The following is a 26113-nucleotide window of genomic DNA, read 5'->3' on the forward strand; positions in this document are numbered from 1 at the left end:
GATCGACCGTAATGTCATAATTTGTGCAATCTGTCAATGATCAGATCCGTGAAATAAGACATTACAGCAAACACAACCTCATTCACTCCGAGGTCGTTCTGTGCTGCCGTAGTGTATATGTGAGCCCGAAAGCCAGTCTATTTTTAGCCTCATCTTGTTTCTTGTGAACGGAAAGCCTTTGTGCTGGGACGCAAACGTTTTGCCTCCGCGCCCTTGACCATCCAATCATAAAGTGTATTAGTAGTGTTTGTGTAATTTTTCTTTTTGACTGGTAAAAACTCTGAAAACCATTTTATTTACGTCCCAAAAAAAGAACTAGGGTTAGGGTTGGTTACAGTATGTGTGTTATTTCATTTTAACATCTCAAAAACCTCTCATCTCTTAATTCAAATTAGCTGAGAATCACTCAGCGTAAGTGATGTAAACCTCCGGCCATGCACATTCAGCCAATCACAGATGCAACCAGCAGGCAGGCGCGTTGTTTGCACGAACACGGAAACAGCTCTGCTGTTGGATACGAGATATGGGCTGTGTCCAAATTGACAGGCTGGGTTCTCCGAAGGCCGCATGACATCACTTCCTTCGCGACTCAACCTCACGTGGTGTCCAAATTCACATTAAAACTGTCCAAATTTGCCACGGTTTATGTAGTCGACGGAGGCTACTTGAGGAGGAGCCTTTGAAGACGTCGAAGGGCCCAGCATGCGGATTGTCTTTCTAGAATTTGGAAACCAGGTGAGGTCGAGTCGCGCCTGAATTGATGTCACGTAGCTGAAAAATGCATCCGAAAATGCGGCGTTCGAAGGACGCATGAACACGGTCAGGTAATCTCATGATTCAGTTACATATAATGTCAATACAGTTTGCGTGGATAAGGAGAATCTGCAGAGGTGGGCATTCTAACAACTGTAGCTGTTATTAATTGTGCTATAAAATATTGTATTGTATTGTATAATTTGTGCTGTCAAGCGATTACAAATTTTTAACGACTTAATCGCAAAATTTCCATGACTCATCGCGATTAATTGTGATCAATTAAATATTATACGAAGCTTGTAACAAATATTTACTTGAGTAAAATCTTGGAATTAATGTGGAACAAAAAAACGAAAAGTTTATTTTGATTCAAAGCTTTATTTGATCCTTGAATATGACCATTTTCCTGTAAAATACAACTCTTCAACTATACACCAAAGATGTATAACTAATATGGTATTCGAATTTGGCTTTGCAAAGTGCACAAATTGTTTTTGATTTCTCGAATGAGCTGTTGAGCAACTTTTTAAAGTAAAACTACGTAAAAGTCCATCTGTGTCGGTCTTTGCGTCAGTGACTCTCCTCTAAGTTTGGCTGCAAAGTGAGCAGAGGGAGGGGGACAACAAGTTTCAAAAATGGGATTGACTAAGCAAGGGCAGAGGTGGATTTTAGTCCGTCCCATTAATCGTCCCTCATGAGTGTGGAGTGGTCGCGAGGCAGCCAAAGTTCATCTCAACCTACTCGGCAAAATGGGCAAACGACAAAAATTGTCTCTTCGGACGTCACTTCAAGTGTGCCATTAGCTACCCAACTGCATGTACTTAAAAAAACTAAAGAAAGAAAGTAAAAGCATATTGTATAATAAGCTCCTCGCTCACGGTTTGCCAAGCCTTCTTTCTTTTTATCTTGTCCCGGTTAGTGGTAGCTGGCCGTGTCATATAGCTCGGGATGTCCACAAACCACAACGGTAATCTTTTCCCTTCATTTTGCGCTCATCACACAAGACCCGCCGAGTGTACTGGATCCGCTGTGTGACGTAGTACTCCCTGATGCTGATTGGCTGACACGAGGTGAAGAGGGAAAAAGCTTCATTTGTTTTCGCCGCGCCGAATGGAGGAATGGGCGGATTTTTGGTGGTTCGCTCCGCATTCCACCGCTCCAACCGCATCATGCGCTCCGCCCCGCACGCAACTGTGCCCGCCCCACGCTAACTGCATTGACTTCATTTGAATCGCGTCGCCAGATTCAATTGAACATTCACATATAGCAGCAATAAAACTGTTCCTGCGCGAATTGTTTCCCCACACACAGATTGATGGTGTCCCAGCCGGCGCTCCGGAAGCGGATGGGAAACCAGTGAGCAAATTAGCAACCCGAAGGGCTGACCAATAGACCAGTGGATGCCAGTTGCCACTATGCCTGCTCAGAGATTCCCCGGTCCGAAAAATACCATGATGAGTTTTACAACTTGGTGAAAATGTCAGTATGATCTATCGATTATTTTTTTTCCACGATAGACACTAGTGAGGCAGAGTCAGCCCCTATACTTTTTTTGTCAGTATATCAGCAGAACAGAAATTAAGACCTAAAGGCTCAATCAACTGATTTGAGTTCATTTTGTCATCAGCGCCATGCAGTGCACACATGACAGCTGAAATATGAGTGGTACTGACAAGAATAGATTTGAAGAATTTATTCTTGGTGGCTGTAGCCACCAACAGTGATTACCCATCACAATAATAATAACAATGCACACTCTCTACTTAGCAGAAATGCGATAAAAGCTGTGAGAAAAGCCCTGAACTACTTACATTTAATAAAACTTTGTGCATACAGTCATCAGAAATATGAATTTAATAATACCAATTTGTACACCACACCTACACATTTATATATAAATTGTTTCATATTGACAGGCGGACATTCACATACAAGACAGATGCCTTAATTGACTTGTGTTTTACAGCTGTAAAGTCAAGATATGATGCATGCGTGAAGGTTGCTGTAAAAACTTTCTGAAATAGACTACGGTACACTCAGACTACATTTATTTATAATTATGAGCGGGCATGGCTATCACCAAAACAATGTAAAATGCAAAAAAAAAGGAGATAGCAGTGACAGCATCTCAGAGAGCCATAAATGACACCGCACTGACAAAATGACAAAGGTATCCAAGAGATGGCGGAGATTTACAGTATGAGGCCGAAGGGGAATATTTACAAAAGCGTTGTTTGTATGGTGACGGAAAATGAAAAGCAGAGAGGACTTTATTTTGACAGCCAGTCAAAGCACTGATGTGTGTGTGTGCGTGTGTTTCTGTGTGTGGGGGGGTGCACGTGGGGGTGTTCTTGCGTGCATGTGTGGGTGTGTGTGAGAAAGAGAGACAGAGAGAGAGAGAGAGAGATTTTGGTGTTAGTGTTGGTTGGTGCTGTGTCTTGTCTGGCTTCACATTTTAAACATCTGAATAATGATCTTGGTTAGCATGACACAAAACTTGTTGAACTACAACAAAAACAAAACCATTTTGGGCGTTTGGTCCCAGTGGCCCTTATGCAACCCACCCTGCTGACTTGGGCCTCCTGTCTCCTTATCTAAAGCCAACAGTCTTTAAATTGGACAGTGATTTTAAATTGAACCAGCAAATTGGCGATGTTGATAAATCCACCTTTTTGTTAATGCACTTTAGTCAGTCCTGCTGCAAGCGTACCCAAATGTTTTTGTTGTAGTTTTTTTTCTCCAATACCAAATATAATATATAAGATTCAAACAACAAAAAAATCTATTTGATATACAGTATATATTTATGGATATCGATAGATAGATAGATAGATAGATAGATAGATAGATAGATAGATAGATAGATAGAGAAAAGAGACCCCACGCTCCTGTCACACACACACGCATACACACATTCTGTAACGTCAACCGCGGAACTAACATTTTTAATTTTCTAGTCCAGATGAGAAAAAAAATATCAGATGATATTGATAATATGGCATTAAGATAGTAGAGCTGTGGGTGGTTCGTGACTTAGTGAATATTTAGTGAAGTTGCAGGCGTAGGACTAGCCTGCTAGCTTCAGCACTCTCCATGGTAACAAGCAGTCAGGATGATCGTGACAGCTCACATATTTCTTTATAAATGTTATTTACAATGAATAAGTCCTGCAGTGATCCAAAACAGTCACCATCTATTCCTTTCGAGTCATTTCTGACAGCACGTCTCCAGCCAATGAACTGTCACATTTAATTGTTGGCCAACAATAACCTATACGTGGGACAATCATTGAGATATATTGTGACCAGTTACGCTTATCTCCGTGAAATCTCTGCGAGGACTCGACCGCGCCGTCTCTCTCCCCGCATTAAAAAATGTAACACTGAAAAATAATCCACATTTCTATTAAATGCACCTGCAATCTGATTACATGTTATTTTTCTGTAACTGTAACGGAATACAGTTACTTTTTTTTGTATCTTGTATACATAATCATACATTATATATTTACATGTATTCCGGTACTCCCTAAGCCTTAACTTAATATGATAACTCGCATCAATATCGAGGCAACTGGAATTCTTCAGAATATTCTCCACAGTTTCAAACTTGCAGTCTCCAACTGGGACCACCAACACTTTTATCAACTCTACCAATATACTACCAATGCTTTAGTATGCCCCGAGACTTATAAACAAACTTTGATGGTGTTCCCCTTTAAGACACGATGTAGGCCGTGAGACCCCTGAGTCTTTTGACGTGTCTGTCTTGAGAGGCAATTGCATCACGTGTTGTTCTCTTGCGAGACATGTTTGTCTCTGTGTTTTATTATTCAGCTGCATGAGTGAGACTTCAACACCATCCGCACAGATTCCACTAACACCCGCTACTAAATCAAGAGTCATTCTGCGGTGAAAATCATTTCATGAGGGTTGTAACTAAGTATTAGACTGTGTCGCCTACCTGTAGGCGATCCCTCGAGCACCTCTCCAGTGTAGCGCGTCTCTTTGAATATGGGACGGTTGTCATTCTGATCGATGACAGAGACGACGAGTATCACTGGTCCCTCAACGAGGTTTCCATTTAGGTCTGTGGTTGACACCTCCAGCTGTGGAAATAAAATTAGAAAATGACATTTTTGCCACTAGTTAAAAAAAAAAAAAAAACATCCTAAAAAGTCACCTGATCCTGATAAAACAAACAGATGACTTTTTCCAACTAAAATTCAATGTTTTAAATGATAGCTTGATTTAGAGTGCTACATTGAGCTACTGTATATTTATTAGGTTAGGTCAGATAAAGCGCTTTTTTTCTCGTTTTTTATTATTATGATGATGATTTGCAATTATTTGCTAATTACTGCCAGAAATAAGTGTGCTGCTGATAAACTAACAGCGTGTTTGGCTGCTGTGAGGTGTTGGCTGTCAACAAACTTCTTGCTTATTTTGCCATTAAAATGTAGTCACTAGTTTGATCATGAAAAGCTCAGATGAGTCAAGTGAAAGATGCTGAGATTCTAATCATTGGTTTTGTGACATCAAGTCTGGATTATTGCAATGCTCTGTTATCATTTTTTGCCCCAAAACACTTTTGAGCTCTATGTTTTGTCCAGAATGTGTCGGCTCAAGTTTTAAGTGGGCCGTCAATGGATCACTCCATATCAACTCAAATCAACTTTATCTATATAGCATTTTAAAACAGCCATTGCTGCATACAAAGTGCTTTACATTTACTGTTGTGTTGGATTTATAGGTGGTGTTCTGTTTTAAGTGTGTTAGGATTTTGTCAGAGTGGTTTCTGTGTTTTTATTCATGAAACCATTTACTTTGTTGCTACTTTCACTTACCTGCAATTGTATTTCAATTGTAACAATTTTTACCTTATCTTTAAAGCACTTTTATAGGATGTTCTCTACACATTTATTATAATTGTACTTAATTGCTTACAGTGTTCAAAAACAAACAAAGATAAGGAAAACCAGTGTTTTGCCACTTCAACTTAGTTTTTTTTTTTCAATCAAAAATATCTTAAATGAATGGTAAATGAGATAGCCTTTTTGCCCATGTTGCAGGGACACCCGATCAGGGTCAGGGGAGGCAGATCTTTACCTGCATGTGATGGGTAAAAAATTACAAATAATAATTACATGGATGGATAGATGTTCCATTTTAGTTATTTGGTCTATGTTTTAAATTGATTTTTTTTCTGAATCCAATCATGCTCATGACGTCATTATTAAAATTGCTGAATTGGCATATTTCATGTTCAAATACATGGGTGATATGGCAAGGGCGGCAGCAAGCAGCCAGCCTCACCTCAGATTGCACAATTGGTCACAAAAAAAAGAAAAAAAAAAAAGAAACAGAAATAGCACAGTTCAACAGCACCATACAGTAAATATGTTAAAAAAAGCAGAGGAGGGTCTTGGGAAATGCGTATTCTGTCACTCTTCATGTCTCCAACATAATGTTTTCAGACACTTGCATTCTGATTTTCCACAGTCAGGCGAATATATTTAATATGTTTGTGTTACATACAGGATTTGGTTTTGCTGGTTGTCTAAAACTGCAGATAAAGCATGGCACACGCAGACACACAATCAGGGGTGGAAGGCCACTTCACAGCGGGCAACCTTACATCCTCTTTATCATCATCATTTTCTTACAGTTCCTTGTACATGGTCTTTGTGCGTGCTCTCCTGCATGGACACCAGTGAGTCCTTTATGCTTCCACCGTGTAGACCGTGCGCCTCTCGTGCTCTGAATTTAAAGTGAATGAAATGAACCGCTTCGACTGGCCGGGAATCAAGTCTTCTGGGTTCACCCACAATGGCGTAAACACCCATTTCTACCTGTCTTTGAATCCTTTCTACCTACGTCCTGCCTGTCTACAAAAATATCAAAAGAAAGAAAACTCCACCCATGCTCTGGGCATGTAAATTGCGCCCCTTGAGACTAATATTTGATCTCATTGGATTCTGTATCTCACAAACATTGGAAATGAATGCAAAACTCTCACACCTTCTTATCTCTTTGACTGAAAAGGATCTGATCTAGACTGTACTGCAGGTGAAAGTTACTCCAGTTACTCACTGTGTCAGCAACAGCACTGCTGCCTGTGTGGACAGTCCATCCATCCATCCATTATCCATACCGCTTATCCTCATAAGGCGTGCTGGAGCCTATCCCAGCTGTCTCGGGCAGGAGGCGGGGGACACCCTGAATTGGTTGCCAGCCAATCGCAGGGCACACAGAGACAAACAATCACACACCCTCACAATCACACTTAGGGGCAATTTAGAGTGACCAATCAACTTACCGTGCATGTTTTTGAAATGTGGGACGAAACCGGAGTACCCGGAGAAAACCCACACAGGCACGGGGAGAACATGCAAACTCCACACAGGGAGGCCGGAGCCGGGATCGAACCCGTGAGGCGGACGTGCTAACCAGGTGTGGACAGTCATTCTCCCTAAAAGACTCATAACGTCAATTCTGTCTTTGTGACCTTTTTGGCCATAATATATACATAAACTGCACCATTATTAAAAATCATAAGGGCAGTCCTGTTGGGATTTAAATAATGGATGGATTTAGGAAGTGTAGGTATCAAATATGCAAAACATCCTTGGCCCACACACTTCTGCTATATAATGCAAGGGCTCTGACAATGGTTAATAGGTTTGTTTTTGTCTAAGGATGTTTCTCTTAAAAGTGAGGGAAACACAGTGTTACTTAAAATAGATGTGGACAGTTGTATTACTCCTAATCTTCATTTGGGCATAGTATCTTAGTCAATGCTACAATATGGACATAAGAATCTCTGCCTTACATAATAAGTGTGTGTGTGTGATTAAAAATACCACTACAAACAGTATCATGGTACATACTACATTAATACTGATGCCATCCTAATTGATAATTGACCTAACCATACTAAAAACACCATATTGATGCTTTGACATTGTGTTTTTAACAACTTAAAAAAATCATTCACAGAGACCACGAACAACATCCAATTACCAAAACAATCATTGAAAAACTGAAATCCAAGTTCCAACAGAGACAAAGAGAAGCACATTTTTCAGCTGTTAGTCTTTTTTAATCTGTTTCCATTTAGTTACAGATAGATTTTAAAGTGCTGTTACTAGTCCACAAATCACTAAATGGTTTAGGCCTGGAGTACCTCACTGATGGGTTTAAAGGTAATAAACCAAGTTGGACTCTTGTACAAGCAGATCGATTGACTCAGGCCAGCTAATTGTGCCCTGAGTGCAAACTAAACCGTAGACTTGATGGTGACGAGGTATAATTTACAGACAGTTTTAAACCATGCACTTCAAAGACAAATCTACTGTCACATTTACAATTTTGAAATGCACAGTCCACTCAGTAAAGTCTTTATGGCATCTATTTTCTGCATGCAATATATATGTTATAGAATATAAAGTATATTTGGGCATTCAAAATATCTTACCAATGCAGCAGTCTTGTACATACCAAGCTGTACTGCATCTTACTATATATCACTCACCTCGTTTGTACAGTTTGATTTATTTTCCATATGCTAAGGGCTGAAATTTTTTCCATTTGACTGTGATTTCTTTGCTGTTTTGTCAAAAAATATGCTTTCTGGTACATGAACATTTTCTAGAGAAATAGGAAGACGAGTACCCTATACAGCGTTCCCTCAGTTTTCGCGAGTGACACGTTCCATGATCCCCTGCAAAAGGTGAAGTAGAGGTTGACTTTATATATCTTTTTTAACTTACTCCTCTATTAAGACACTGACACATGGTTTCCTCCTTTCTAAGCTTATTAAATCTAACTTTTAAAATGCAAAATGAAGAAAAAATACCAGCGCTGTTTATTCTTGTTGTGGAAATGGAAGCTGCCATTGAGTTGCCAGACCACCGTTCTTCTACTTCTGTACTACCGGCGGAAGTTCATCTTCTTGGTCTTGCATTTAGAAGACCAAGAAGAAGAAAAAGAAGAAGAAGAACAGTCGACTGTGGGCATGTGAAGTCCTTTGAGAAGGTTCCTGTGATTAAGGGCCATACAAATAAACTTGACTTGACTTAACAGTAGTCATGGCAACCAGCTTCAGTTTCTGCAACAAGGGTTTACCGCCCATTTTGCTGCTGTAAACCACCAGAATTCTACCTTTGGCTAAAATGTGCCACAGGATTCTGGTTAACACTAGGACTACCAGGATTTTTACACTATTAGAACTACGAGATCAGTCATTATGCCGGATTCCGCTTTGTTGCGCTTTGGCAATGACGTCATTGATTGATTAAAATGATGATTACTCGCTGCTCAAGTGTCTAATAAAGATATTTTGTTTACTATAATTCTTTTGTGAGTCTATTTTAATGTAAATGATGTCATATAAATTAATGAGAAACAGTTGGTGGAGTGCCTATATTGTCCCGTGTGGCTCTCGCGCTGAGTGCGTGTCAGGTGTTATAAAATACAGCTGGTTTGGAGCCTAAAGAAAGGAGATGCATGTCGCAAACAGCTTTACTTCAATTCACTTCGAAGAAGAGGGAGTAAATCGGAAATACGGCACACAAAACAACTCCGTCCCGGAAACCCGGAACTCTTTTTTACATGGGGGAATTATGTCAACAAGCACAACATTAGCACACTATTTTATTTATTACGACTGTCTGACATACACTACCCACAACAACATGACTATCACATCTAACAGCCTTTTATACTAAACGAGACACAGCTCCGTGGCCGGTACAGGGGAACTTTTCTTACTCTCACTCGCTCTGTGTCAGTCAAGCAATTTTTCCTCAGACTCGTCAATAGTTTGAAGCAGATCTATCATCTATCATGGTGACCAGTAGCGTTTCTCAATGCAAATTAAGTTATGGTCACAAATGAAAACCTTACGGGCGAGCTGCAATAACCGAACCGTGAAGTCGCGAGGGAACGCTGTATTAGATTTTAGCTGAAAAGTCAACTAGGCAATAACAGAGTAGGCAAGGAAGACTCTTCTCTCATATTGCACCACCTCAGTCTTTCCTCTTCCAATCAGTTATGCATGACACCACACACCCTCTCTACAGTACCATATGCTGTCCCACCGCACACTCTACATCACACTCATATTATCACTGTCGAACCAAAAGCAAAAGGCGCAATGGCACATACACGCACACACACGAACACATACTCGAACGCACGCGCGTGCACACCTATACACACACACACACACACACACGACTGAACTAAGTATATTAGACATTGGCTGCATAGTATTTCAATTATTATTTTGTCCCGGTTTTATCTGGAGGAGATGTGTTGAATTCCAACAAGGCCAAAAAAGATGGAAGAACGGTGTCGAAATCAGCATGCAGAGAATCTGACCGAGGGCATAAATAATCACTACAGAGTGAAAAGTGATGATCTGTTGAACTGCATATCCTGACTTGGAGCAGTGTGTAGAATGTTCATGAAATATACTGTAGATACAGTTTTGAATAGGATTTCCCTCTCTTCACAATAGGCAGCCAACCTCATCGTTTCTGATGTATACCTTACTCAATTGACTAGTTCACTCTTAAGTCAACCACAATAATAGAACCATACTTGAGATCTTAAAACAATGTGGAAAAAATACTTGTCTTTTCAGTCTAATTATACACAAAACCAGGCTATACTTGAGGAACTATTGCCCTATTACAAATGATCCAGAATAATTACTTTTTAGTGCTTTGGGAAAACGTGCGTGTGAGTAAAAAAAAGAGACTTACTCCTCAGTCTCTGGCTCAGTCCAGGCCATGTGCACACTAAAACTGTGGTTTCAACACATTTCTGGTGAGACAAAAATGCTTAAACGCTATAATTTATACGGTACGGTATGCCAGGGGTCCATTTCACAAAGCAGGTTCAACAAACTCTGAGTCTAATCCTGAAGTCTGAGTTGATCTACTTAGAGATAGGAAACTCTGACTTTGCGGTTACAGAACAGTTGATTTGAATTAGTTTACTCAACTCGGAGTGTCTTCATCTGGAGTTAAGCACGTGCACCACAACTAGGAAAAGACAGCATCAATGGAGCCCCGATTCAACGAATCAACATGGCAAAAGGGAAGAGGCGTGGGAGAATATTGCTGCGCGGGTCACTGCGAAAGTTTCAATGTGCACTGAAAAAAAATGGTGTGTTGAATTTACCCACTTTTATTTCGTCAAGTGATTGGACAAAATAAAATCATCTGAATCAAGATACATTTATTTAGTAGATGTATAGTCTACTTCAAAATGTATCTGGATTCAGATGATTATATTTCGTGCAACCACTTGAAGAAATACAATTGAATAAATTCAACATAAACTTTTTTTCAGTGTACTCCTTTGCAAACACAATAATAGAACTGAGGAAAACTGCTTGAATGCAAGCTTATTAATTTATTTCATTTTGGTGCAATCTCGTGGGGCAGAAGCACACTTGGCAGTAGATGATGAAATATAAAAACACTGTTCAAACTGTTATGACCTCGGCTTAATCTCATGGGGGTACACTGAAAAAAAATATGGTTGAATTCTCTCAATTATATTTTGTCAGGTGGTTGCACAAAATAAAATAATCTCAAGCCAGATACATTTTTAAGTAGATGTATAGTCTAAAATATATAAGATATATAAAAATATATCTGGACTCAGATGATTATATTTCGTAAAACCACTTTAAGAAATAAAATTGAGTAAATTCAACAGAAACGTTTTATCAGTGATACTGTGCCTAATGGACTTCTCATATACTGACTCCGATTTTTTTTGTAATGACAGACGGCAGAACTTGGCTAGGCCGAAACTCGTCTGCGAACGGAATGAATGAGGTAATAAAATGGAGAGTGGAGACAGACAGAAACTGAAGGTTCATTGAGATAAACCTGGTTCTGTCCAGGTTAGGTTCACAGAGTCTGTTCCTGCAGTAACTGAACGAAAGCTTAGGCTACCTCTCTTTCTGAAATCAGCTAGACTCACCCCTCTTTCTCTGGTTTGAGTTACCTCCCTTTTTGAAACGGAAAACTACGAGTTTCCCTCGTTTCAGGATTAGCAGAATGAGTTTTCACTAAACCTCTTTTGTGAAATGGGACCCCTGGTCTGTGTGGCACTGTAAAGCTGCTACCAAAAGCAAAGAATAAGAAACCGTGCCAAGTAAACAAACTCACGACATTGGTGGTGAATGTGATGCGAGGAAGAAAGGGAACATTTGTGTGGACTGAATTTGTGTGGAAATTTTGCTGGAAAAGCCCAATCATGCACAGGTTTTTTTGCAGCAAGAATGTACGTAACATGGAATTCCAACATTGTTGTTGTTAATGTTGGCTATGTTCACGCACGGTCCCGCGAGAACTGGGACAACCACGTCATTATTTCAGGAGAGGTGTGTGACATGGAAACGCGAAGGCAGCATTTAGAGATGTATCCACTCCTGGACCCAGTTTAAAAAAAAAATGTCATTTTCAGTCTCCCCAAATGCCAAGTGTTAGCGGTGACAAATTTATGTCTGAACAATTACAAACTAAAGTAGATGGCCTGAAGCATACGTTACTTCAACAATTTTTTTTAAATTATTTCATTCACATTCAATTCAAACCAGAAATGAATGGAACCCGTGACAAGGATTATGCATATGGAGGCCTTTTTCATTGCACTGCACTGTCATCGACTCGTTTTCCATTTCGCTTAGTGTTCATCTCCCACTGCGGCATTGAAGTAGCCACACTCTCCTCCTTTTGCTTTGAAGAATTCAAAGGACCTGTGTCTGCTGCTCATATTCTTAAGGTCCCTGTGAAACCACTCGGTAGAAGCTCCTAGGTGAGTACTTCTCATCAGCTCCCAAACACTTGTGTGGCTCAGCCATTATCAGCAGTTGGGTGTTCCATCCTGCAGAACCCTACTTCTGCTATTTAGAGCTGTGGTTCCCAACCTTTTTTTTTTCTAGTTTACCCTTATGAACGTTTTCGGCTAACCATGAGTACCCCCTCACTCATACATGTTGACAACTCTCAAAAGGTAGAACAAAACACACCTGATTATTAAATGAAAAACATTTTAGTCCATCACCTTAAGTTTAACATTTTATTCTCAAGCATTGTGTTTTTTTAACTGAAATTAAACATAAAACCAATGTTGTCTTCAAAATAAATACCTACACAAACATTTACCACAAAAAATGGTTCCCCCCTTTAAACAGAAAGGGAAACTTTAATTATCGGGAATGAAGCACTTGTCTCCCAAGGAAAAGATGTTGTAGTCCACAGATATCATTTTATTGACGGGCTTATGAACTGACTGAGAATATGCACTTATCATCTTGGAAGTAAAAAAGCAACTGTTTCCATGTGTCCCCTGCATTGTGCTACCATACCCGAGGGGTCGGGTTCTCAAACACGTGTTTAGAGAGTGCTCAGGAGAAAGAGCTCCCTTTTCCTTTTACTTCTCAATTCTCTGCTTTGGACATAAAAAAATGGGTTTGATTTATGATTATGGTGCAACTCCAGCAAAATCAATGATTGATTTAATATAGTGTCTCTTTTTTTTACAACAACTGTGTATGGTAAATTTGTGTTTTGGTTTTCTTTTTTCTTTCACAGCAAGGTATTTTATATGAATGAAAAAGAAAACACCACAAAGGACTGTTTTTGGACAGCGAATAACTCACTGTGCAATTTCCATACCACGTGTACTCACTGGGGTCAAGGATGCCGTATATGGATGGAGTAAATAAAATTAAATACAATCAGCGAGTATTGGCCATTTGGCCAATAATTTTGGTCAACATTTGAAGAGCCATAATTGGCTGATTTAATTGGTTGGCTGATTAATCAGTTGGGCCATGGATGAAATACTCGCTGTTAGTGTGATACATGTCTTCGCAGCCAGTTCTAAATAGTTAATTGGAAAAGTGTATGTCTCTGTGATCTCATTTGTACTTTTGTGTTTATAATTTAAAACCCGTTTAAATATCACAAAGAATATTGCAGTGATGGTGAATTTTGTAAAGATGTTTATGTGCTCATTAGAAAATGATTGCTTCTTAAGATTGATTGTTTTGTGCACGGATTTCTTTCGCGAGTCTTATCTCAGAGATCCTTATCTAAAATCATTCATTCATCGCAGCAGAAAAGACACCAACGGACTGTCAACGCAAATAAAAATAGCCATACTTGGGATGGGGGAGGTTGAAAAAAGGCAGTGTAGTACGAGAATTGAAACGATAGAAAAAGCAGGGCTCTTTCATTTAGCTGGCAAGATAAAAATAAAACTAATCCCTCTTGTAAGGGTATTGGAATTGACACTAAGGCTTCCCCTGGTGTTAAGGTACAGAATCATCTTTTGTCTGGCACTGATAGGATTGCTCGATGGGATGGTGAAAATATGTCTGTTACTCTTCCATGCTCTCTGTCACAGTGGCCAAGTTTCACTCATCTTAAAGCTCTATTACTTCCCAAACTCATGTGCATCTAAACTCCGTACAGTTCATGTTTGAAATAAGGCAAGTGCCTCTTGCAGTGCAGTGTAGTAAAAGTTAAAATTTTCTACCTCACAGGTAGGCTAACCTCAGGAGGTTTAGAGACTCTTAAAGTAGAAGTCAACCCAAACATTTTTTTTCAAGAATATGTTCTATGCAGGCCTACTAAGTTGAAACAAGGCATTCTGATTAATATTGCATTTGTGGAATATGAGTTAAGCAGCAAAATCCACCCATTTTTAGCCATCTCAGGGGCAGCCATTTTGTCACTTCTGTCGACTGAAAATGACATCACAGTTGCTCAAGCGACCAATCACAGCTTACCTGTTTTCTGAAGCTTAGCCATGATTGGTCATTATCTGAGCTGGTTCAACCTGATCTGGTTCATCTTACTATGAATAAGTATGGCAATGCTGTATCTATGCAGTGGGCCACTTCAACTGTTTTTTGAGGCGAGTTAAGCAGATGATTTGGTGAGGGTTTGCATAGCTCAAAGTGATGGCATGCTCAAAAGCCAAGACGTATAACCTCGCAGTAGGTGAATTGGCTGAATTTACAGATTACAGTCTAATCATGTGATCTGGGTGAATGCTGCATAGCAGTGTGTCTGTAGGGAGGCTCTAAAAGGGTTGGACAGTGGGAGGGTGACAGCCCCTGGGGTTTGATGATCTTGATGACCACAAGCAAAGATCAAATGAATGTTCAGAATCTTTGACAAAAATCTGAATTACAATGTACAGAACATTTACCCACAGTGAATCATCCCTAACTGGGTCGAGTACAGACTGATGCGTTGTTGGCTTCTTTTAAAAAGAAAGACCACTGTTCTCTTCTGCGATACCACCGAGCTGGCTTTATTAACTGCCTGCCACAACTCTCCAATTTGCGTTTCCTGCACCAACATTGCACAGGCATAGTCTGCCCTCTAGTGGTTCAACACGTGTAATAACATGGATTATGCCATTTGACTGACGGACTGACGGATTGTAAGGACGGAAGCGCTTTAAAAGGAAGAGGATGGACGGGGTCGGAGGACGATTATTTTTATGAATAAGGATGGAGGGATGAGGACGGACGGCTACCCAGGTCACGGACGGAGGATGGACAGGAAAACAGGGGAAAGTGCCCATCTCTTGTTTTTACAGGTCTGTCTGCACTGAGACCTGATGATATACAGTACACACTAACAATGGAGTGAGTCGTGTGTACGTGTGTGAGTTGTGCTTTATCTATTACCCACATAAGGGACTAAGTGCACACGAGGCCTATTTCCCTGTGTGCAAAGCAGCATATCGTGCACTCCAAAGCCCAGGAAATTATGGTACAGTCAAGCAGAAAACAGTAGGATTGGTAGAAACGTTTCCAGTTGCAGCAACTACATATAGAATGGCCTTGAATTAGTATGCGTAACAGCTGTCTATTATTTTAATTCACGAGTAATCGTAAAATTGAAAGGGTGTCAATGCTTAATGAAGGTCATATAATGTACTGTCATCCTCTATTAAAACATCCCATTAATGAAAAGTAAGGCACCTGAAAGCAACATCAGTTCGTCCATTTTCTATATATGGACTTTGAGTTTATCTACACCCTGGACTGTTTGCCGGCCAATCTCAAGGGCACACATTAGAGACAATTACTCACATTTACATTCACGCCATCACTGAGTAGGAAATGAAACAATGCTGCCTGCACTGAAGTCAGAGGAATGCACCACTAAACAAGGGGCTGGCATCCTTTAACACTCAAACAGCCATTAGGACCAGGTACGAAAGAAAAGAAAAGAAAAAAACCACTGGGAGCCACAAAGACCTTATGACCCCTTAAGTGTAAGGCTAACATTGCATGTTCTTCCCCCCTTGTGATGTGTAAAAAAAGACTATAGTGTTGTAGTTATGAAAATGTTGAACTGCTACAGAGAACACACCATTTTATTTAGGCATATAAAAAATACATTTTGAACTCTGAAAAAGAGACTTAGTCCGAGCTTACTCTTAAATAAAATAATCAATATATATTTGTGTCCTCCTCGCATTCATGAAATGAAAGCACAACTTACAAATTAAAGGGACGGTGGGGCCGGGATGGCCACGTTTTCAGTAACAAGTTCATTTTATATATTTTTGGATCAGGAAAATGAAAACAGTTGTCATTTTCTATTTTATCAATAAATTAATAAGTTTTCTGTATTTGCAAGAGTTGATAGTCAATATACGGGACATTTAAGGGACGTCCCGGCTAATACGGGACAGTTGGCAACCCTATCTACGATTACGAATCTTCACTACGCACAAATTGCCAGCTGAGGATACGAATCACTTTGAGAGGACGAATCTGCACAACATGCAAATTAGGATGACGTCACGCAGAACACAGGCAGGTCCCAAGGGGAGCTAATCGATCCGCGATTCCTCTCCCCGCGCATGCGTAAATGAGAAAGCAAAGATGGTGAACGCAAGCGGATTGGACGGCGCTTCCAGCGGCTCAGGCGACACATCTTCACAGCAGGTAATTTCAGCTATGTGTATATCCAATTTATTAACAAGCTTTGGACTCAGGCTTACGGCGATAGATTGCAATTTAACGATGCGTTTCACTATTAGCATTAGTACTTGGCTAATGTAGCTCTCTTTTCACCGTATCTGTCACCATACTGTAGTTTAGTCTTTATTCTTTTGTACAATACCTTACAGAGTTCTAGCTGTAAGCTACTGATAGTCATATAAGAGCAGCAGTTTGCTGGTGCGATTATGCCGCAATTTACATATGATCCGATGAGTCAACTAATCGCAACTCCTGTTGGTGAATAGTCGACTAGCAAAATAATCGTTTGTGACAGCCCTATTTGACACTTGAATCTGGGCTGGAGTAAATCGTTCCATCCATAACATTTATAGTAGATCTAGTAAAATAATTTCAGGAAAAAACGTAACGGGCTATGCTGAACAAGTAGGTATGCTGATGATACTGCAGTGGACTTCGGGGGTGGTTTACAAAGTGCTGCAGCTGGGCTGATTTGCTCAGAATGAAGAAACTACAAAAGAAAAAGAGATCATTGTTAATAGGATTCAGATGGTTTTATATCATGCAGCCACTTGTCAACAAAAAATTGAGTAAATTCAACGTTTTTTTTCAGTGTACTGACAAATTATAATTTAATGCATATAAAACACACAGTGACATTTCATATATTTATCTAGGAACACACAATCACAAGTTTGCTCCATGGGGCGTGTAGCGACTCCAAGCAGCCTTGTCGCTTCTGAGAGAAAGTGGGTGGGTTGGGTACTTGTCTTGACGCGCTGCTGTTACGGTGGCTTGACAATTGAAACACTTGAGTCTTGAATGCGCTTTGATTGGTTTTAGTGAAACAGTGGCTTCCACGGATACACTCTGGATGGTTTGATGGTAGCACAATATGGCATAATGAAACTGTAGCATAGCGTGCAGAAAATTATAGCATATGGCGAAGCGTGATGTGGCGTAGCGTAGCAAAGCGAAGCGAAGTATATGGCAAAGCGGTCAACAAAATATACGGCTGCAGAGCCCGACTCTTTCTACTGTACAGCTCGTAAGCCTATTTAAATTACCCGGCATTCACCACTTACGACATGTGACCCAAGCACCAGCCCGTTACCATAGCAACCAAAACACCACGTGACATAATTCAATTATGGCGCCTACAGGGCGGATTCATAATTTGCTCTTATCATGCATAATAGATGTTACATAGAGACTCAACTGTTCTACAACTAGGTATCAATAACGGCTGCTGGTGGTTTGGATATGCCAGAGTTACCGAGGAGACGTAGAGTGAATTCCCAGTCGGCCCTGTTTTAATGTTAAGTCACCTGCGTTAAAGGCAACTCCAATGAAGCTGGCGTGTGTGCATAAATGTATTAATATCCCAAGACTATCTCACTGTCTACAAACACGGCATACTGTACAACAACACTCAGTAAGATGTTTAAGCGGATAAACCTCATTTGTGTCACTACATTTCAGTTTAAACTAGTTCGCAGCATAACAAAATAGCCCTCTGTGATATGTCTTCACTATACAAGAAATTATGCGCAACATTTTTTCTTTTGCATTAAACACTACTTGTTTTTGTAGTTCTGTGAGAATACTTAATTAATCAATGAAAACGGAGTGACCAATTTAGCAAGAGCTATTAGCAGTATCCATACAATCCATTTTTGTCGACGTGCTAAATCGTGGGTACATAGATACATTGAAAAGAGAGCTACATTAGCCAAGTACTAATGTTAACAGTGAAACGCATCATTAGACTGCAATCTATCGCCGTAAGCCTGAGTCCAAAGCTATTATTTGAGACAGAAATACATATTAATAAATTGGATATACACGTGTTTGACTTTACCTGCTGTGAAGATGCGTTTCCTGAGCCACTGGAAGCGGCGTTCGTTCCGCTTGCGTTTGCCATCTTTGTTCTCTCATCCACGCATGCGCAGGTAGAGGAATTACGGATCGATTAGCTCCCATTGGGACCTGCCTGTGTTCTGCGTGACATCATCCTAATTTGCATGTTGTGCAGATTTGTCCTCTCAAAGTGATTCGTATCCTCAGATGGCAAAAGATTCGTAGTCGTAGAAGCGAGAGTTGTATTCACAAAACAATGACACAGTTTTTATTCGTACTCACAAGAAAATAAGTCAAACCCTCACAATTTTGATTCGTACTCTCAAGAAAAGAAGTCAAACCCTCACAATTTGAATTTGTACTCACAAATTATTACTATTACGGATACGAATCGTTAATCACGCATATGCCTTTTTCACAGCGATCTTACTCCATAGGTAGACACCACCTTCATTTTCACACAAGGTTGTAAGTTGTCATTTGTGAGGCGTAAGCGAAGTTTCCTTTTAATATACTGTCGTTCATGAAGCACGCAACAGTAAACATTTGGTTTTCTTCATAAGCTTTTCTTTCCTTGGGTTTATTTATGGATTACCTACCGGGGGTTGAATCTCAATAATTCCTGAGACCAGGTGTTGCATATTGGTGATTGTGATACATAATTTGAGCGACAGAAATTAAAATTAAAATGTTTTATTTACCATAGAAGGAAGAGACATTTCTATTGCATCATCCTTTTTCTATACTGTTTATAATGTTGAGACAGAAAACCATTCTCAGTCACATCAAACCAGGGGCGGAGCTACAGGGTGGCCAGGTCTGTATCATCTTCAGCATCTTGATATCTGTGATTTCTGCCATTTTCACATGGATGCAGTATTCTTATATGACTTCATGCTCTGCCGCATTTTTTTAAATATTAAATGCATGTTTAAAGAAAACATACGTACAATTGATCTTAATATAAACTCCAAAATAATCTGCTTTCAGGAAAGATTATCTACCTCAATGTATTATATATTTACCTTATTGTATTGTACCTATCCCCTCGTAGTTAACATACGTATGTTATTACATTTGTCTTATTTTGTATTTTAATAAGAATCCTGGAGACAAGTGATGAGAAATAGCACTAATGCAATGCATCTGGGTTGTCGTGTGTTTTTGTGATGCACATATCAAATAAACAATTTCTATTCTAGATTATTGAATACACACCAATGTGAATAAGGGAGGAATCATAACAAATTGTTCGGTGTATTGCTCAAGCTATACTTTCATTTCCGTTACTGCTTAACTCTGGTTGGTTCACTGCAGTTTGTGATAAAAAAAAAAAAAGAACGGTAACTTAAATAGAGTTTTATAATGGGGCCCAATTGTCAGTTGATCTGGTTTTATTAGAATAACAAGCATACCTATACATATGAAAAACAGTAAAAGTAAATAAAAGCTTCCCATTTACAACGGCATGCAATAAATTATTCAAATTGTATTGGCAATAAAACACTCAAGGCTGTTTCTACAAAGTTAAAAAGGCCATTATGTAAAACTGATTAGAGTGAAAGAAACAGGCAATTTGTATACAGGTAAGTATAGTCTGAAGATAAGATATACTCTATGTAAGAAAAATTGAGTAACTAAAGCTAAAAATGTGGGCCTGTTTTACTGATAGCCTTTTACAAATCATTTTAAAGTCAAACTTCAAATTTTATGATGGTTAAAAGTGTTAGATTTTAAATGATGATTTTCGTGAGTGCATCTTCTCACTGTTTGACAGGCACACTATCGCTGAGGCACAGCCGGGTGCTTCTTAGATCTGCTGTCAAAGGACATCACAAGGTTTTTTTTAGGATTTTCACAAATACCAAGATATAGTATTGCATATTTGGACACTTTTAAGGAGCTCACCACTTTGGATGGCACACACGACAATTTTAAAACTTCTCGACATAAACACGCAGACACACCCCTACACACACACACACACACACACACACACTTGGTTTTGCCTTGACATGGAATACCTTCTTCTTCTGCTGCTACCTCTTCTTCCCCTATGCTGCTGCAGCAGCGGACATAGAGAGGAAGAAGAACGTCTTCGTGTCAAGGCAAAACAAGCTCGAGGGAAACAAATTGAGCTCGTATTTTGTTTCCCGACTGTTCTTAAATAAACACATAATGAAAGATCATATAAAAGCTTGTTTTCTGTTTTTCAATTTCCAGCTTTTAAATGAAAAACGGGGATTGCTTGTTCCCCGCCCAACGGACACCGCAACAATGCCTCCTAGTGGAAGGAGGAGAAATGGCCATTCAACACAAGTGAATGTTGAGAACGGCTGTGTGTGGAAATATACTGGAAACTGTGTGATGTTTGTGTCAAAAATAAATACAGCTGTCTGCTGATCCATAAGTGCATATTAGACAATTCTCATAAAGAATGGAATATTTACAAATGATAAGTCATGATAAATCCACACACGTGGATTGGATGGGTAAAAAGGGGTGGATTTTTCTGCTTAATTCAGATTTCACAAATGCAATATTAAACTGCCAGACATTTTCAGATCCCTTTTACCCGAACGTTTGGAAAAACTTGAAGAGAATATAAATAAGTTCCTGGGGTTTAATGTCTGAACTGTGAAAAGACATATAAATACGCAGAAATGGGCATTCAGTCACGGGGGCGGAACAGTCCATCCCGGACGGGCGCCCATTTTTGGGATGGAGGACGGGGGACGACAAGTTTTATAAAAGGGATGGACTAAGCAAGGGCGGGGGTGGATTTTAGTTTGACCTACTAACCGTCCCTCATGCGTGTGACGCCTACTCGGCGAAATGGGCAAACGACACAAATTGACTCCGAACACTTCAAACGTGCCACAAGTTACCTAACTGCACAGCACATTTTTAACAGGAGATACAGCGTGAGTTCCTTCTATTACGACAAGTGATAAGACACAGTAGCGCGAGCAGCGTCAGAGCCAGCACACCGGCGAGTGACGCCAGCATGTCGCTTGACTGTCTGGTGTAGGAGGAGTACGTAGCTTTAGCTTTGCTAAAGCTAATGCAAAAAAAATTGCCGTCTTTTTTGTTTTGTTTTTATGCTGGCAAGTGGTTCGTCAAACTGTTAACCTCTGCCATTAGCATCTCTCCTGTGGCGTCATGCACAGACGCTTTTTTTTGCTTTTGGTGGTTCGGGGGCGGACATAAGGACAGAACCACTTTAAAAGGATGAGGACGGACGGGGTCAGAGGATGATAACTTTTATGAATAAGGACAGAGGGATGAGGACGGAAGGATACCCAGGTTGCGGACAGAGGATGGATCGGCAAAACAAGTTAAAGTGCCCAGCTCTGTAAATATGTCTTTGGCAGTGAATGGCCAGCAAAGGCCAGCAATGGCCTGGTAAAAAGACTGGTAAAATGAGATTCAGAAGACCTATAACAAATCCGAGCTCCAGCCTTCCTTTGTTGAGTTTGTTCCTCCCACATTCCAAAACCAAAAAACATGCATGATGTCAATTGAAAACTCTTGTCTAAATTGTCCATGGATGTGAGTGCGACTGGACTGGTTCATTGTCTATATGTGTCCTGTGATTGCATGGCATAGCACCTGTAAGTCCCTTTAAGTGGAATCTTGTATGAAGTCGAAAGGCTTTGACACACCAATCCGACGTCGGCCATCGAAAGTCAGTACAAGCCGTCTGTGTGGTGTGTCGTGCAACGTCGTAAAGTCGGAGCCGTTACCGGGGCCTATGGGGGGCGTGTTCAACATGTAGAATCGGGGCAGGCTGTCGGGACAAATGATCACTGTGAACCGTCAAATTGACTGGGATGCCGTAGTTAAAAGAATAATGACTCTTAACTATTTTTATATTGTTTAATACCACAAAATTGCACCGTGGTAATGACATTGAAAACAGTCAGAATAACTGCTCTCATACTCCTAGTGTTAACTTCATCCATCCCTTCTCTTTACCGCTTATCCAGGTTCGCAGTTGTGCTGGAGCCTATCCCAGCACACTTTGTGCAAGAAACGGTGGACACAATGAATTGGTCACCAGCCATAAAATACTGTACAAAGTGTATCACCTTGTGGTTTTTTATATATATATATATATATTTTTTGTTTTTTGTTTTGTTTTTTGTTTTTTTCCCAAGTAAATACAGTATGGATATCTTTAATTTGCTGGTACGATTGTTGCCTGTAAATCAATTTATGCATGACCTTGGCATTAAGAGAATAGTCATTTTTAACAGGCAATTTAAGTAACTTATATCAAATGTACTTTAATCAAATTTCAAAGCATTTATAAGTAGTGCATGATAGCTCACACATCCAATGTGGTTTATAACACCTGCCAAATATTAAATATTTATGAAATGGCAGGTGGAGTGCAACCACAGGAGAGTCGCTGCTGATGTGCGGGGTAATGGCACCTCCAGATGCCCTAATTTAGCTGTACCCTTTTAGCTCATCCCGCAGTTACAATTGGGCTGACTTGATTATTCAAGGTTTGAGATTGAAACAAATCAGCAGTGATAACACAGACAAGTGAAATCTGTTGATTATGTGCTTGTATCTATGTTTTGAGAGGTGTTGTCACTGTCACATTTTTTCCATTTACAATCTGAAATTTTACATAACAACTATCTTACAGTAGTTTAAACTCCACTGAAAAGAAAATAATGATCGATAGATCAACTGGGGCACTTACAGATACTGTACATATCATCTGCCCCTTTTTCACATTGCATTCAAGTGAACTAGATTTTTATGATGCTGTAAAAAGTCTTGTCAAACAAGTAATGTTTGATTAATCTAACGTTCGGCAGCAACTAATCATTTCTCAACAAAAAAACATAAAATAGTCACTTAATTGGAATGTGAGGTGGACTTTCAATGTGTCAATTTTCGTTCCATTGTTCATTTTGCTTAAAAGAAATGAAATGCATTAAATCACAGCCACCTTGTCCAGCTCTTCCGGGGAAACATAGCCTCTCCAGCGTGTCCTGTCATCTCGAGGGCCCCCTCCTGCTGGGACCAGAGAGGTGTCCAGGAGGTATTCTAACCAGATACCCAAACTACCTCATCTGGCTCCTCTTGATGCAGAAGAACAGCGGCTTTGCTTTGAGCCCCTCCCGGATGACCGACCTTCTCAACTTATCTCTAAGGGAGAGCCCGGACACCTTGCGGATGAATTTATTTCAGCCCCTTGTATCCAGGATCTTGTTCTTTCGTTCATGACCCAAAGCCACCCACCCACACGTCACATAAGCGAGGGTAGGAACATAGATTGACTGTTAAATCCTGAGCTTTGCCTTTTGGGTCAGCTCCAAGACAGACTGATACAAAGTCCACATTACTGAAGGAATTGCACAGATTGGCCTGTCAATCTCCTGCACTGTCCTGCCCTCAGCCGTGAACAAGACCCCAAGATACTTGAACTCCTCCACTTGGGACAGGTTCTCATCCCCACCCTGAAGATGGCACTTAACCCTTTTTTGGACTGAGGACCATGGTCTTAGATTTAGGGGTGCTGATTTTCATCCCAACCGCTTCACACTCGGCTGCCAACCACTCCAGTGAGAGTTGGAGATTGCAGCTAGATGAAACCAACAGTATCACATCATCTGAGCAATGATTAAAAAAACAGAAATGCAATACTGAGGCCATCAAACTAGTCCCCAAATTCTGTCCATAGACATTTTGAACAGAAACGGTGACAAAGGGAAGCCCTGGCAAAGCGGACCAAACTCGGACACCGGTCGTACAGGGACCAAACAGCCCATATCAGGGTGTTCGGTACCCAATACGTCCACTTGCTACCCCCACAGAACCCACCGAGAGACATGGCCTTCTCCAAGTAAACAAAACACATGTAGACTGGTTGGATGAAATCCCATGCACCCTTGAGGACCCTGACAAGGGTGTAGACGTGGTCCAGTGTTCCACGGCCAGGACGAAAATCACGTTGCTCTTCATGAATCAAAGATTCGACTTCCCGACGGACCCTCATCTCCAACCCCCTGAATAGACCTTACCAGGGAGGATGGCCTGTGTGATCCCCCTGTAGTTGGAACATACCCTGCAGTCCCCCATTGCCATGGTCTGCCAATCCAGAGGCACTGTGCCCTTTCCATCCATCCATCCATTATCAATACCGCTTATCCTCACAAGGGTCGCGGGGCGTGCTGGTGCCTATCCCAGCTGTCTTCGGGCAGTAGGCGGGGGACACCCCGGATTGGTTGCCAGCCAATCGCAGGGCACACAGAGACAAACATCCGCACTCACAATCACACCTAGGGGCAGTTTAGAGACTCCAATCAACTTACCATGCATGTTTTTGGAATGTGGGAGGAAACCGGAGTACCCGGAGAAAACCCACGCAGGCACGGGGAGAACATGCAACCTCCACACAGGGAGGCCGGAGCCAGGATCGAACCCACGACCTCTAAACTGTGAGGCGGACGTGCTAACCAACCAGTCGACCACAGCCGCCCCTGTGCCCTTTCCCTCAGTCTTACTTTGGTGTTACAGTACAGTAAATATAGACAACAAGCATGCATATTCACCCATTTCAAAGGTTGGTCTCTTTGATTTTAATAATCTATTTGCAATAATTTAGTTTTAATTTACAGTTGATTATGTGACACCAGAAAAGACTACTGACCTGATATGAATCGATGATCTCTCGATCCAGTGAACGAGTGACTGACACGTCTCCTGTGTCTATGTCAATAATAAAGAGCCCTTTGGGGTCCTGGTCAGCGCCATGTCCTGTCAGTCGGAAAATATGGTCCCACGACTTCTCTGTTGAAATCACCTGTGGGCCAAAACACACACGGCAAGTCAAAGCTTTGAACATTTGTCTTTGAGTCAAGCCATTTCCCGCATTATATTGTGTCTACAGAAATGCATTTTGGTAGATGTACTCACATGAGACTACAGTTGCCAGCACCATCCATGAGGAGGCCAATCAAAAGACAAAAAAAGGTGGGGGGAGAATGTCATGTTCAAACAGTGTAAATCGTGAGTTAGACAGACAAAAATTATATTGTAATTAGAATCTCCAAAAGTGAATAGCTATTTTAAAGCAGGGGTCACCAACATGGTGTGTGCAGGCACCCATAAAAGTCCATAAAAGTAGCCCGCAGGCCTGTTCTAAATAATAGCTCACCAGTAATGGGATATTGTGATTTCATTGGAATGCTGTAGAAAAGATTATTTGAAAATGTAAACACTTCCCGAGATTTATAAAAAAAAGTCTTGCATATTGATCTCTATCGGTTTCATACATTGTTAAATCATCATGGATTATTAGTGAGAATTCATTACAGTAATGAGTGTCTTCACATAGATGAGCACTATTAATTAATTATTAAAAATAACATGTAATTAAAGGTAACTTGAGCTCAAGTGTGCACATGCATTAATCAGTTCCCCAAAATTAGCTCTCAGTTTGAAAAAGGTTTAC

At 40.5% G+C, this 26113-nt stretch overlaps 1 protein-coding gene across 1 annotated transcript in view; it reads right to left on the minus strand.

The window, feature by feature from the left end:
- Positions 1 to 26113, minus strand: part of cdh13 (cadherin 13, H-cadherin (heart)) — a 311068-nt gene that overhangs the window by 136786 nt on the left and 148169 nt on the right. Inside the window, exons 5-7 of the mRNA XM_086029056.1 lie at positions 25576 to 25581; positions 25310 to 25462; positions 4720 to 4864 (exon numbers count right to left, since the gene is read on the minus strand). Coding sequence (XP_085885182.1) covers positions 4720 to 4864; positions 25310 to 25462; positions 25576 to 25581 — 304 coding nt within the window. The remainder of the gene's footprint in view (positions 1 to 4719; positions 4865 to 25309; positions 25463 to 25575; positions 25582 to 26113) is intronic.

Source organism: Filicampus tigris, chromosome 4 (assembly GCF_054856515.1).
Source record: "Filicampus tigris isolate MCC_2025a chromosome 4, RoL_Ftig_1.0, whole genome shotgun sequence".
In the NCBI taxonomy this organism is placed as follows: Eukaryota; Metazoa; Chordata; class Actinopteri; order Syngnathiformes; family Syngnathidae; genus Filicampus; species Filicampus tigris.